The sequence below is a fragment of the Trichechus manatus genome, unplaced genomic scaffold (genome assembly GCF_000243295.1).
Source record: "Trichechus manatus latirostris isolate Lorelei unplaced genomic scaffold, TriManLat1.0 scaffold00048, whole genome shotgun sequence".
NCBI lineage: Eukaryota > Metazoa > Chordata > Mammalia > Sirenia > Trichechidae > Trichechus > Trichechus manatus.
In genome coordinates, this window is record NW_004443984.1 from 6307725 (window position 1) to 6322591 (window position 14867).

The 14867-nt window shown below is 46.6% G+C and overlaps 1 protein-coding gene across 1 annotated transcript in view; it reads left to right on the forward strand.

Annotated features, from left to right (window-relative positions):
* TCEA3 (transcription elongation factor A3) overlaps positions 1–14867 on the forward strand; it is a 47453-nt gene that overhangs the window by 30161 nt on the left and 2425 nt on the right. The window contains exons 6-10 of the mRNA XM_004377135.1: positions 3700–3863; positions 4038–4094; positions 7136–7290; positions 12759–12905; positions 14636–14707. Of these exons, the coding sequence (XP_004377192.1) occupies positions 3700–3863; positions 4038–4094; positions 7136–7290; positions 12759–12905; positions 14636–14707 (595 nt within the window). The remainder of the gene's footprint in view (positions 1–3699; positions 3864–4037; positions 4095–7135; positions 7291–12758; positions 12906–14635; positions 14708–14867) is intronic.

The following is a 14867-nucleotide window of genomic DNA, read 5'->3' on the forward strand; positions in this document are numbered from 1 at the left end:
CCCGCCCCTGCTACTCTGTCCCTCGAAGTGTTTGGTTGTATTCAGGATACTTCTTAGCTTTGGTTTAGTCCGGTTGTCAACATGATATCTTGATGATTTTCAACCATTAAAAAAATAAGTGTTTCTTATTACAAAAGTGAGGCATATTCTTCATAGGAGATTTAGAAAATACACGTAAGCAGAAGAAGAAAATTAGATTGCCTATAAACCCATTACTGGCACGAATCAAAAAAACAGAAAATAACAAATGTTGGAGAGGCTGTGTGGAGACTGGAACTCCTGTGCACTGCTGGTGGGAATGCAAAATGGTACCATTCTGGAAAATGATACGGTGCTTCCTTAAAAAGCTAGAAATAGAAATACCATACGATCCAGCAATCCCAGTCCTAGGAATATATCCTAGAGAAATAAGAGCATGCACAGGAATAGACATATGCACATTCATGGTTATTGCGGCACTGTTCACAATAGCAAAAAGATGGAAACAACCTAAGTGTCCATCAACAGAGGAATGGATAAACAAACTATGGTACATACACACAATGGAGTACTACGCAACAATAAAGAACAATGATGAATCTGGGAAGCATCTAAAACATGGACGAATCTGGAGGGCATTATTCTGAGTGAAATAATTCAATCACAAAAGGATAAATATTGTATGAGACCACTACTATAAAACCTCATGAAAAGGTTTACACACAAAAAGAAACAATCTTTGAGGGTTACGAGGGAGGGGAGGGGTGGGGATGGAAAAACACTAAATAGACAATAGATAAGTGGTAACTTTGGTGAAGGGTGAGACAGTACACAATACGGGGGAAGCCAGCACAGCTACTCCAAGGCAAGGTCATGGAAGCTTCATAGACACATCTGGACTCCTGAGGGACTGAATTACTGGGCTGAGGGCTTTGGCGATCATGGTCTCAGGGAACATCTAGCCCAACTGGCATAACATAGTTTATAAAGAAAATGTTCTACATTTTACTTTGGTGAGTAGTGTCTGGGGTCTTAAAAGCTTGTGAGTGGCCATCTAAGATACTCCACTGGTCTCACCCCATCTGGAGCAGGGGGGAATGAAGAAAACCAAAGACACAAGGGAAAGATTAGTCCAAAGGACTAATGAACCACAATTACCACAGCCTCCACCAGACTGAGTCCAGCACAACTAGATGGTGCCTGGCTACCACCACCGACTGCTCTGACAGGGATCACAACAGAGGGTCCAGGACAGAGCTGGAGAAAAATGTAAAACAAAATTCTAACTCACAAAAAAAGACCAGATTTACTGGCCTGAAAAACTTCTGCAGTATGGTCCCCGGACACCCTTTTAGCTCAGTAATGAAGTCACTCCTGAGTTTCACCTTTCAGTCAAACGTTAGACAGGCCCATAAAACAAAACGAGACTAAACGGGCATACCAGCCCAGGGGCAAGGACTAGCAGGCAGGAGGGGACAGGAAAGCTGGTGATTGGGAACCCGAGGTCAAGAAGGTTGAGTGTTGACATGTCGTGGGGTTGGTAACCAATGTCACAAAACAATATGTGTACTAATTGTTTAATGAGAAGCTAGTTTGTTCTGTAAACCTTCATCTAAAGTACAATAATTTAAAAAATATGAAAAAAATTGCCTATAATCCTACCTCAGGAGATAATTGCTATTAACACGATTATTCTTCCAATATATATGCACATACGCATATATATTTGTGGAGTTTTTTTTAAACCAAAGCCAAAATAAGCCCATTCTTGTTATATAGGGGTTATATGATATAACATAAAAAACCAGTGGCCGTCAAGTTGATTCCGAGTTACAAAGACCCCCTGTGTGTCAGAGTAGAACTGTATTCCGTAGGGTTTTCAATGGCTAATTGTTCAGAAGTAGATCACCATGCCTTTCTTTCGAGGCACCTCAATCTTTCAGTTAGGAGCCAAGCATATTAACCATTTGCACCACCCAGAGACTTTGTAATATGTTATTGTTAGTTGTTGTTAGGTGCCATTGAGTTGGTTCTGACTCATAGCGACCCCATGTACAACAGAACCAAATGTTGCCTGGTCCTGCGCCATCCTCACAATCGTTGCTATGTTTGAGCCCATTGTTGCAGCCACTGTGTCAATCCATCTTGTCGAGGGTCTTCCTCTTTTTCGCTGACCCTCTGCTTTACCCAGCATAATGTCCTTCTCCAGGGACTGGTCCCTCCTGGTAACATGTCCAAAGTACGTGAGACGAAGTCTCGTCATCCTCGCTTCCAAGGAGCATTCTGGCAGTATTTCTTCTAAGACAGACTTGTTTGATGTTCTGGCAATCTACATCATAGAGTATATCATATATCACAGCAGTATATCGTAGGGGTTAAGAGCATAGGTGTTGAAATCAGACAGACCTGGGTTCAAATCTCAGTGGTGTAACTTTAGACAAGTTACTTCACCTCTATGTTTGTTTCCTTATCTGTAAACAGGGGTGATGAGAGTATCTACCTCCTAGAATGGCTTCGAGGATTAAATTAGAAAATACTTGTAAAGTACCTTGCACAGTGGTTAACACATAGTAAAAGCCAGACTTTGAAAATGTTAGTAATCAGTGTTCACTAGACTGTAAGCTTCTTGAGGGGGCAGCAGTGACTGAGTGATAGAATTCTCACCTTCCATGAGGGAGACTCTCATGCGCAGCCACTACCTGTCTGTCAGTGGAGGCTTGCATGTTGCTATGATGCTGAACAGGTTTCAGCAGAGCTTCTAGACTAAGACAGACTAGGAAGAAAGGCCTGGCAATCTACTTCTGAAAATCTCTCAATGAATACCCTATGGATCACAACAGTTGGATCCACAACCCATCATGGGCATGGTGCAGGAAGGCAGCATTTTGTTCCATTGTGCATGGAGTCACCATGAGTCCCCAGCTAACAACAACAAGCTCCTTCAGGGAGGGAACTTTTCTGACTTGGCTGCTTTATCCCTGTGTGTATCCCTCCAGTGCCTGGAGAATAGACGCCTATGAGTATTTATGAATGAGTGAATAAATACTTAAATGAGACCATGTATATAGAGCAGCCAGCACAGTGTACAATAAATTGTAGTATAGCTATTGGCATTGTTACACTGTCCTGTAACCCAGTAGCACACAGTGGTTAGTTACAAGAGTGGGTGCTGGAGTTTGACTGCCTGAGTTTGAATCCTGGTTCTACTGGTTTCCAAATGGTTAACCTAAAGCAAGCTATTTTAAATGCATCTATCTCTAAAATGATGGTGTCCCTGGGTGGCACAGTTAAGCGCTTGGCTACTAATCCAAAGGTTGATGGTTCAAACCCACCCAGAGGCACCTTGGAAGAAAGGCCTAGTGATCTGCTTCCAAAGGGTCACAGCCATGAAAACCCTATGGAGTGGAATTCTGCTGTGTAACACATGTGGTCACCATGAGTAGGAATGGACTTGATGGCAGCGGGTTTGGTTTCTGTTGTTGTGGGTTTTTTAATCTCTAAAATTTACTTTAAAATGCACTTCTGAAACGGGGATAAGAATAAGACCAACCTCATGGGGTTGTTACAAGGATTAAATGAGATGATCCATGTCAAGCGTCTAAAATAGCACCCACCTCATAGGACTGTTATAAGGATTAAAGGAGATCATCTGTAAGCACATCTAGAACAGTGCTCTGTTCACTTGATGTCAACATGTCTATTACTGATTGTCATCCTCAGATCGAACAGCAGCAAATCGAAAGCGGAGACCCCCAAAACACCCAGCAGCCCTTTGACCCCCACGTTTGCCCCCTCCATGTGCCTTCTGGCCCCCTGCTATCTCACAGGGGACTCTGTCCGGAACAAATGTGTGGAGATGCTGTCAGCAGCCCTGAAGGCGGATGGTGAGAGGGCCTGGGCTGGGGAGAGGGGAGGGGAAGGGCTTCCTCAAGGCAGGGGAAGCGCGATCTTTCTCTGCGCCCTGGGAGTGGTACAGGAGCACTATAGTTCCCGGTACAGGGAGGTTCACTGCGAAGCTCATGTCTGACTGATGCCTGTGTTTCCTGAATCTCTTTCAGATGATTATAAGGACTATGGTGTCAACTGTGACAAGATGGCATCAGAAATCGAAGATCATATCCTTGAGTTGTGCTGGGGCTGTGGTGCCTGGACTGTCTAGTGACAGGCCTCTCAAGTGCAAAGAACCCAGGACAGTGAGAGAGGAGGGAAGGGCTCCCGGGGCCGCCCCCTGCACGGCCTCTGAACCAGAGCTCTTCATTCTAACTGACATACGTTAAGTTTTGCACCTGCCAACCTCTTGCTAACCTGTTTAGGAGCAGTACCTCTTTCAATGTCAAAAACAACCCCACAGGTAGGTTCCATGATTAATCCCATTTTACAGATGAGGTAACAGAGGATCAGAGAGGTTGAGTTTCTTGCCAAAGCTCACACAGCTAATAGTAGTGACAGAGTTGGGATTTGAACCCAGAAAGTATGACTCCAGAACCTGAGGCTCAACCACTCTGCTGGGCAAGCTGTGTCATATCATGCTTCCATCGTCAAGTCGTTACTTCTTGTATCAGAGTAGGCAGAGAGGCCAGCATTTCTCATGTTCAGCCTTTCCCCTCTTCCAATCCCTGATGAGAACAGCTCCCATTTTTAGTCTCTACCATGTACCAGAAACTGTGCTGGGCAATGAACACTTCCCACCTCTGTTAATCCTTAGCAATCTCCGTGAGGCAGGGGCTGTTGTTCCCATTTTACAGACGAGGAAACCGAAGCTCAGGAGCTAGTGGGTGTCAGAGCTTGACTGGTCTTGGGGCCTGGGATGGGGTAGAGGAAGGGCTTCCCAAACCTTGGTCTTTGGATTCTGTGTCCTGAGCTCTTTCCAACATGCCCTGCTTCTCCAACTTCTCTGAATGAGGTCTTGTGTAGGCAGGGAAGGTGACCACCAGAGTGATATGGACCCATTGTAACAAAAGATTTTTGTCTTAGGAAAAACAAATCCCTTCCCACAATGCCCCCACTGAATGAATGTATGGAATTTCTTTTACTGGAGACAAAGCTTTGCATGCCAAAGATAAAGAAATGTGGAGGAAGGGGGTCACAGTCCCCTGAGGGCAGGGATCTAAGTGTCATACCAAGTGTCACACTGAGGTGTGAGTGACCCATTTGGGGCTTCCTGGGCTCTACAACTTAGGGAGCTGTACTGGACCTATGGCCGGAATTGCAGGGAAGGGTGGGGACCGATCTGCAGACAACAAACTTGCCTGCTCAATCTCCTGCCTGAGGCTCAACCTAATATCTTTCAAAACATTTTCTGGTAGTTTCCCACCATCATCATTTCATTATTAACCAGTGTGTCTTGAGCCAAAAAGTACATTTTCATAATTTCCTATAAATTCAGAAACACAGAGCACGAGAGATCAGGACAATCTTGAGCCTCGTCTTTGTTTTCTCTGAAACAGTCATCCCTCCAAGCAGATCCCTTCCACCTTCATGTCCAGTGTGAAACAAAAGGTGAATGATCCAGTACTTAGTTGCTCTCCCCACCCTCCTCCCCATCCTCTTCCTCCACTAAGTGTCCCTCCTCTGAAGGAGAGGAAATTCAAGCTGCATTAAGTCCTGTAGCTCTTTGTTCTTAGATGGTGAGAGGTCAGGGGAGGATAAGTCTGGGGACTTAAATGCTCTATGTCCTCTTTGGAGTGGCCCTGTTCTAATGTGGCAGCCGTGGGGCACATGTAGGCTCCTCTGAGGGGTCAGTGAGCCTCGGGTCTGCTCCCTACCTCATCCTTTCTCGTAGTCTCGGGAAATGGACGAGGAGTCAGGAGGAGGCTGGTGAAGGCCTTGCCAGCCCTGCTGTGCCCACGTATCAAGCCAATACACACCTCCAGGAATCCCCAAAAGCAGATCTTTAAACAGAAATTTTAGCTTTCAAGTGTGTTGTGGCATATACTTCTCTGCTCATGTTTTTATTGTATCAACAGCATTAAAATAACAATAACAGAGGAAAGAAGAAATACTAGCACCTCCCATCCCGCCATTTCTAGTGAGTCAGCTGTTTTCCATTTGTCTACATTCCCCACAGCCTCTTTCTCGTATATGGCTTTTCCCAGCAACAGCTTTGTCTTCCTGATTCTGCTTGGCTCAGGCAGCCAAGATAGCGATGCTGTGTTCCCTGAGCTCCCAGAGGATGAAGAAGGGTGGAGTGAGTGGGAGGCTAAGAAGACAGACAGGGAAGCCTGTCTGGGATGCAAGGTGGGGACAGAGAACTCGATGTGCTCAGTGGACAGGAGCAACTTCCTGCTGACCGAGTGGAGAGAGGATTACCGATAGGTGGGGGTCTGGCTTCTAGCCCTGCATCTGCTGGGAATTCACCCTCTGACATTGAGCAAGGCCCACACTCTGACCGGCAGTTCCCAAAGTGGGTTCCATAGGATGGTAATAGGGATTCTGGGGGGAAGATGGGTGTCTTGGTGGTGATTCTATGATCAGATATGAACAGAAACACCAGATTAATCAAAGCTCAACAGATTTCTTTATTGCAATACTTCTGAGAGCCTTAAACATGTGGAAGGATGCATGTGGTGAACGGCCACTGGAAATATCCGTGAGCAGTGTTTCCTAACCTCATCTCTCCCCCAGATCAGACCCCTGACACTGGACCTACAACCTCCAGGGACCCTTCCAGGCTAGAGGTCGTCATCATTGCCATCAGCTCCACAGCCCCTAAATGTTGCGCACTTGATGTGTCCCAGGAGCCAGGCTAATGTGTTATGTGGTTTAGCTAACTGAATACTCATGACAGCCCTGTGAAATAAGTGTTTCTTAATTTATGAATTATTTTATAAATAAGGAAACCAAGGCACAGGGAGGTCATGTGACTCACCTGAGGTCATACAAGAGGCTCAGACAAATCTGGGTGCCTGTTTGGGGGACCCTGACACCATAGTCCTCACCACGGAGGCTGTTTCCTGTCCCTGACACTTGGATGACCCCAAAGGCCCATTGAGATCCCCCGCTCAGGGAGTCAGAGGCCGTGAAGGTACCCGTCCCTGTAGAAGTCCAAGGAGGGGAAGAGGCAGCCCTGGGCCTCTTCTTTGGGCATCAGCATGAGGCTCCCCATCCTTCTCTGCTACCCCTCCAGGGGTGACTGGCTGGACCTTGACCAGGTCACATATCTATCAGGAGCTCAAGAGCACAGACATGAAGTACCGGAACCGTGTGCGTAGCCGGATCAGCAACCTCAAGGATCCCAGGAACCCGGGCCTGAGGCGGAACGTGCTCAGTGGGGCCATCTCCGCCAGGCTCATTGCCAAGATGACAGCAGAGGTGAGGGTGGGGCCTGGACCTCTGCATGGATGGGCAGAAGGCTAGGCCCCTCTAGCTTTGCCTCTGAGAGGCAGTGGCTTGTGACTCAGTGGAGATGAGCCAAGGGGCTTTTTGACCCAGAACCTTCTCAGTTTCTCCAGCAGCTGCCTCCTGAGCCCAGCCTCCTGCACTAAGGCTGCCTTTCTAAGGGCCTCAGGGCTTCTGGACTTTTAGGGTAGTGAACCCAGCTAATCTGCATTAATATTTGTGCTACACTAAGTGCTTCAATGCATTGGCCAATTTTATCTTCACAACAACTGAGATAGAAACATTTATTATATCCATTTTACAGATGAGGACACTGAGGCTCAGAGGAGTTGAATGATTTGCCCATGCATACTGCTGCAAAATGTTGAAGCCAGAAAGCAAGCTGAGGCTTCACTGCTTTGTTATATTGTCTCACTCATCAGTCTTGTTCAGTCCTATATTCCAGTACCCAGCTCTGGGCACAAGTCAGAAAGAGTCCCTATCTCCACAGAGCACTGTCCAGACTGGGGAGACAGACATGTTTACGAATAAGTATAGTACAAAGATGGTAAAAACCATGATAGAGCCACAACGGGAACTCACAAAAGGGGGGCATTGACAGAGCTTGGAGGAGTCAGTGAGGGTCTTACACAGGAAGGAAAGGGAACAGCCCTGTTTGAGGCAGTATGTGCAGTGGTTAGAAGCTTGAGTTTGAATCCTGCCTTTGCCACTTATTAGCTGTGTAACCTTAGACGAATTACTTAACCCCTCAATGCCTCAGTTTCCCATCTGTAAAATGGGGATAATAATAATGACTATCTCGTGAGAAATTAAATGAGTTAATATATGTAAAGTGTTTAGAAGGTTAATACATATAAAACTCTATTAGTTACCCAATTAGTATGACAGGTTCATTTACCAGCCATTTCATGTAACCTCACCATAACGTTATGAAAGAGGAAATATTATCCCCATTTTGTGGATAAAACTGAAGCCATACATGACTAGTAAGTGAGAGAACAAAGATTTGAACCTAGATCTGTTTATTTCAGAGCTCACATCTTGGAAAGAACTTTTGCATATCCTCGGGGTATGGTTGGCTTTTTGCTGCCAGAGCTAACTGAGGGGATTCCCTCCCAGAGAAGCACCCAGAGATGTAGGGGAGTTTAGAGATTTGAAGTGGCTCAGAGAAAGGGAGTGGAAATGTGTTGGGGTCCTGGAGTCTATGGATGGGCCTCAGGGTATCTGGTAGCCCTCTGAAACTGTTGGCAATTTGCCTCTGTGTGTATGTGTGGAGTGTGGTGTTTAGTGTGTGTGATGTGTGAGTGTGTGCATGTGGAGTGTGTGTGATGTGTGTGCTGTGTGTATTTAATGTATGTGTGTGGAGTATGGTATTTGTGTGTGTGTACATTTTTCTGAGGAGATGGTTTGCTGCTTTCCTCAAATACCTAAAAGAACAAAGAGCCCCGGCTTTAGGATAAAGTGGGAAACTTGGCGCAGGTGGGCCAGGGTTATCTTTCTGCTTTATTTAAAATATCAGCTCTTTTGAGGCAACTAGTGATGTATGTTACAAATTGCAACCTGGCTTTACATTCTCCTTCCCTGCAAAGTTGAAGGAAACCTGTCCTTTATGGAAACCTGGCCTTGTGTTTCCTTCTCTCTGTCCCTCACTTTATGGCTCTGGGGTCCTTCTGCTTCTTTGTGTGTGTGTGTGTGTGTTGTGGGAGGTGATATCAAGAGATTGTCTTACAGCCAATTCCAGAGACAGGTTAGTAAACCAGACACAGGAGAACCAAGGGGAAGGTGTAGGCACAGGTTTGAGCTAAACCCTGGAAGTTCCTGGAAGCTGGAGATTGGAGCAGAGCTGGGCATCTGGATTGGGATAAAGGCAGTCCCCAGAAGTCCCTGCAAACAGCTGGTCAAGCCAGACATGAGAACAAAGTCTGACTCCGCCCAAGGACCGCTCACTAGAACAGGGCGAGAGAATCAGATGACCAACCCATGGCCAAGAGGTGGCTGTCCAGGGGAGAGTGCCAACAAGAGACTGCAGGGCAAGCCACCAAGGACCTCCTCTGCCAGCAACCAGGCAACAGAGGCCAAGGAGACCTTTATCCCGGGACCACCTTTTGCCCCAGGCAGGAAGTTCTTATAAAAAATATAGGATATAAAACCTAACCCGAAGGACTTCTCACCTTTTGTCTTTTTCTATTAAGATTTAGTGAATAGGAATTTGTTGGACCAGTGAAGACCCTCCTGACTTTCGTAACTGAAACCCTTACCAATGATTGTTAAGAAAGATGATTCAAAATGTAAGATTACAATTTCTAGCCAATCAGTGAAAAAGTGACGCTTTCAATGATTCTACCCATTTTGTGATGTTGATATATACTGATGGCTCTGTAACTATTTTTGGACTCGGGCAGACATGGCTGTGGCAGCATGCTTGTCCGCTTCCCACTTCTGCCCTTTTGAATATATGCCGAATAAAACTTTCTTTTTGCTTTACTAAAAAAAAAAATATAGGACAGTTTTTGCCCCAATAAGAAAAGTAACAGCTGGGGACTAGACTACCCACTGGGGTGTGGCTCAGAAGCCAAGATGCTCACTTGGGTCTAGGAGAATCTGGGAGAGCAGATACGAGCATGGAGGGAACGTCTCTCCCTGCATCCGTGTGTCTCCACAATTCTTCTTCTGTGGAGATGCTCCTGACTTTTCTCTTTTCCTCCCTACCCAGACATACCAAAAACTGAAATAGATTTTGAGATAGCCATTAGAGTAGACTGTCGGCTCCATGAGGAGAGGGGTTTTATCTGTTCACTGTTCACCCAGCACTGAGAACAGTGCCTGGCACGTCCTAAGTGCTCAACAAATGTGTATTAAATTCACATTTGAGACCCTCCTCTAGCGGTGTATACAACTTGAGGGTCCAGTATTATCTCCTGCCTTTATTTCCCTCATTTTCTTGCTTTGTTTTTTATTACTTATTCCATAAATGGATGGGCGGGCAGGTGAAGGATAGATATTTCTGGTCTCTATTTCTTAACTGACAGACAAAACCTTCCTTCCACAATCTGACCTCTAGCCATGTTTCCACACTTCTCACCTTGACCCATCTCAAATACTCTTCCCTAAACATTGCCATTCTTGTCCCCTGCTCTTTTGTATCTACTATTCTGTTTGTCTGGAATGTGCCTTCCCCCTTGGGAACTCCTGCTTATCTTTCTAGACTGGTTAAGATGTCACCTCCTTTCTGACCCACCGCACCGCCAAGCGGTTGCCTTAGTTAGTGCTTTAGTACTTCATGCACCATCTTGCAATCTTGGACATGGTATCAGGAGGGACCAATCTCTGGAGAAAGACACCATGCTTAGTAAAGTAGAGGGGATCCATGAAAGAGAGGAAGACCCTCAACAAGATGGATTGACACAGAGGCTACAACAATGGGCTCATGCGTAGCAATGATTATGAGGATGGCAAAGGACTGGGCAGTGTTTCATTCTGTTATGCATAGGGTCCCTGTGAGTCAGAAGTGACTCAAACACACCTAACAACAACCCCTTCCAGATTAGCATTCCTTGGGGGCAGGATATCTGTCTATCGGAATTCTTAGGGCTTGGAGGCAGAGGTGTGCTGGAGCGATCTACCAGCTCAAGAGAGCTGATGATTTGCATCTATTCCCACATCTTCATTTAGTTACATCACTTTAGTAGTTTGAAATTGGCCATGGTAGGAGTATTTACACCATGGAAATTAGCAAATGCTACAAATTAGGGCTCACCACCACCCTCATCCCCAAAGTCCATTTACCAGCATGCCACTGCAATTAGAGGCATTCAATAAATTGGCATCCAATAAATTTTGAATAAATTAATGCATTATGCTCTGGAAAATCCCCCCAAATGAAACTAAGCTGCTTTTTTCTTTTTTTTTTTTTTTTACTTATATGGCCCTGGGTTGACTTGTTTTTTCTACGTACCCCTGCCATCATTTAGGACCTAGCTCTTAAATTTAAGATAGTAAGGTTTAAACATTACTGTGCACCAGAATGGGGCCCCGGTGGTGCAGTGGTTAATCATTCGGCTGCTAACCAAAAGGTCAGCACTTTGAATCTGCCAGAGGCTCCTTGGAAACCCTATGGGGCAGTTCTACTCTGTCCTATAGGGTCACTATGAGTCGGAATCGACTCGACAGCAATGGGTTTTTTACAGGTGCACCAAAATAACTTGGGGTCACCAGTAAAAATACTTATTCCTGGGCCCTGCCTCTACAGGTTTGGATTCATAGGAATCTGCACTTTATCAAGAAGCCCAGCTGGTGCTGATGCAGTGGTCAGCACGTTAAAATCATTTGACCTTTATGCCAACTCAGTTCTCCATGCTTTAAGGAGTAAGTATGTCGTTGTGTGCCATCAAGTCGATTCCGACTCATAGTGACCCGGTAGGACAGAGTAGAATTGCCACGTAGAGTTTCCAAGGCTGTAATCTTTACAGGAGCAGATAGTCAGGGCTTTTCTCCCATGGAACCACTGTTGGGTTCAAACCACCGACCTTTGGTTAGCAGCCAAGTGCTTATCCATTGCGCCACCAGGGATCTTTGTAGGTTAAGTATAGTTAATAGCTATTAAAATGTCTAGGTAGTTCTGAATCCTCATTTAAACATTAGCTTCAGCCATCCTCCTTCCCATGAAAACCAACCCTTACTTAGAGCTGCTCTCCAGTTTGAGAGGTCCCGTCTCTGCTCAACTCTGGCAGAGGTTTAAGGGGAGTCAAATGGCCAGGGAGATGGACAGAGAAGGGAAGGACCTGGATAATGCAGACGCTGAGTGTCTGCAGTAGGTTGGACAGGAAATGGAAGACCTTGTTTTGGAGGAACTTACAGAAAAAGATGTTCTGTGGTATATTCATAGGTGAGCAATTGTGTGAGCCCAGAAGCTTTAGGGTCCAGCTGGGGTCAGGGTAGTAGCAACAAGTCGGGGATAATTGAGACCAAGATTCCCACTAGGCAGAATAGGCTGGGCAGTGATCGGAGCTCAAACAGGCACTGGGTCAGGTCCATGTCTATAAGGAGGATATCATAGAGCAGGTGGGCAGTGGTCAAGTAGCTCAAGCAGGAAGGTTCAGTCAGATAACCAAGGTCTTGGCAGGCAGGGTGAGCACCAGGATTGAGGGAATGTGCACAAGAGTGCTGATCCTGGAGCAGAGGCTGCTTGCTTGCTGCACTCCTGTGTGTGCCCTACTGTGCTTGGCCCTCCCAGATTTGACCTTCCATCCAGGGGCAGGATGGGGACTCTGCAGGTACAGCCTTTTCCCACCTGGGACAGAGCCAAGGGTCCAGGCCTCCCTCCAACTCCTTGTTCTCAATCCAGCGTGTTCCCTCCTCTGTTCAGGCTCTCTTGAAACAAGAATGTGGGGCAGGTCCCCTGGGGCTCCCTGGTCCTGAAGGGCAGACTCATTTCTCTCCAGGAAATGGCCAGTGATGAACTGAGGGAGTTGAGGAACGCCATGACCCAGGAGGCCATCCGTGAACACCAGATGGCCAAGACGGGCGGCACCACCACTGACCTGTTCCAGTGCAGCAAGTGCAAGAAGAAGAACTGTACCTATAACCAGGTGTGTGGGGGTGGTGGTGGTGGGGAGGGGACTGTGGTGGAGGAGGAGGCCTGTCATAAAGGACACAAAGACATAGAAGTAGGAACCAGAGAGAAGCTTAGGGAAGAGCCAGAGAGAGAGAAAGGGCTAAAACTCCCCAGGCCACAGAGAGGTGGGGGCAAGCCTTGGTACGCCAACATGATACACCCATGGCTTCTAGAGAATGTTCTCATGAGTGTAGAATCACCAGGATATGTGTCTGTGAGATTTGGCTTGCATACTTTGGCCTGCCCTTTGGTGAGAAAAGAGGAACCAGACTCACAGTGCACAGAACTTCTCTAGAGTCACACACATTTGGAAGGGAACTTAGCAATATGAAACCCAGCTCCCTCATTTTCACACAGAGAAACTGAGGTCGAAACAGAGGTCAGGTGTTACACCTTTATCCAAGGTGGCACAGCCAGCCAGTGGCAGAGATAGTAATAAACTCAAACCTTTGAACTCTCAGATCCAGACGTTCCACCAGCAATACAGCCACCATAGTCAGTAAAACCAAAAGGATTAGCCCTGAGTCCTAAGGGTGAAGACCATTGCCCTGGCGTGGAGAGCTGTAGAAGGTTGTGGAGACCCTCCTCTCTAAAAGACAAAACGAGAGAACCACCTCCTATTTCTGGGTTGCATGTGTTATGCCCTTGGAGAACCAGTATTTTTGGATTCTAATTGTTGTCTAGTCATTCTAGAACTCTGTTCATTCCTCTGTTCAGCAAGCAAGGTTTGTCAACAGCACTTTACCTGTGGTGCTCTGTGGCTACAGCAGAATTACAGGTCAGCTTTGCCATTCAGGGGGAACCCCTCAGAGAATTCCCAGACTCAGGAATTCAGAGATGTTTGTGTGGGATTCTGCTTTCTCCCAAGCATATCTCCATGTACAGTCATGGGCATTGCCTCCGTCAGGAGGTAAACTGCCTGTTCAAAGTTTTCTCTCCCACAGAGAAACCCTACTGTTACCCTTTCTCAGGTATCATTGCTCTGCCGCAGCAAGGCTGTGCTGAGCAGTGTCTTCCTGGCAGGCTCTTTAGCTGGGGACTCCCTCCCACACCACAGACTCCCAGCTGACAGTGTCATAGCTGAGTGTCAGCAAAGTGACAACATGTTACAACCATCCAGGATTGGCTGTTGAGAATCTGAACAGCAACTGTTAAATCTGGGAGCGCTAGGGGTTTGCGGCGTGAAACCCTGTTCCTGCACCTAAGAGCTGATAATGAGGGGATGATAAACTGAAAAAATAACATTCAGCAGCCCCAATGATCTTCACGTCCCTTTTCTTCTCTGGGCCTCAGTTCTTCCACCTGTCAGATAATGAAGAGGAGCTAGATGATCGCTAAGGTGCTCCCAGCTAGCTCAAGTTCGGATTAGTAAGGCATGTCCAACAGGGTGTGTTCAGGGGTGAGTCAGGGAATACTTCCCGTAGGAGATGAACCTGGAGGCCAGGGAAGAGAGATCAGTTCATAAGGATCCACAAGAATGGCAGTGCAGAGGCCAGGTTGAGCCAGTGAGATGCTGGGGGTGAGCTGATTGAGAGAGGAGAGGAAAGCACACATTCAGGAGTTCCCAGTGATTAAGAGAATCGCTCAGATGAGATGGGAATAACAGTACCAAGCTCTGGGATTTGGACCTGCTCCTACACACAGTGGGAGTCATGGCAGGTCCTAGAGCAGGGGAGTGACTTCATGAGCTGTCCTCTCTCTTAGGTGCAGACACGCAGCGCTGATGAGCCAATGACTACCTTTGTCTTATGCAATGAATGCGGCAATCGCTGGAAGGTCTGTATGTCTGTATCTTTCTCTCTCCCCTGTCATCCACAGACACTGCCCTCCCTACGTGTTGTTGTTGTTGTATGCCATCAAGTAGATTCCAACTCATAGTGACCCTGTAGGACAGAGTAGAAGTGTCCCACAGGGTTTTCTAGGCTGTAATCTTTAC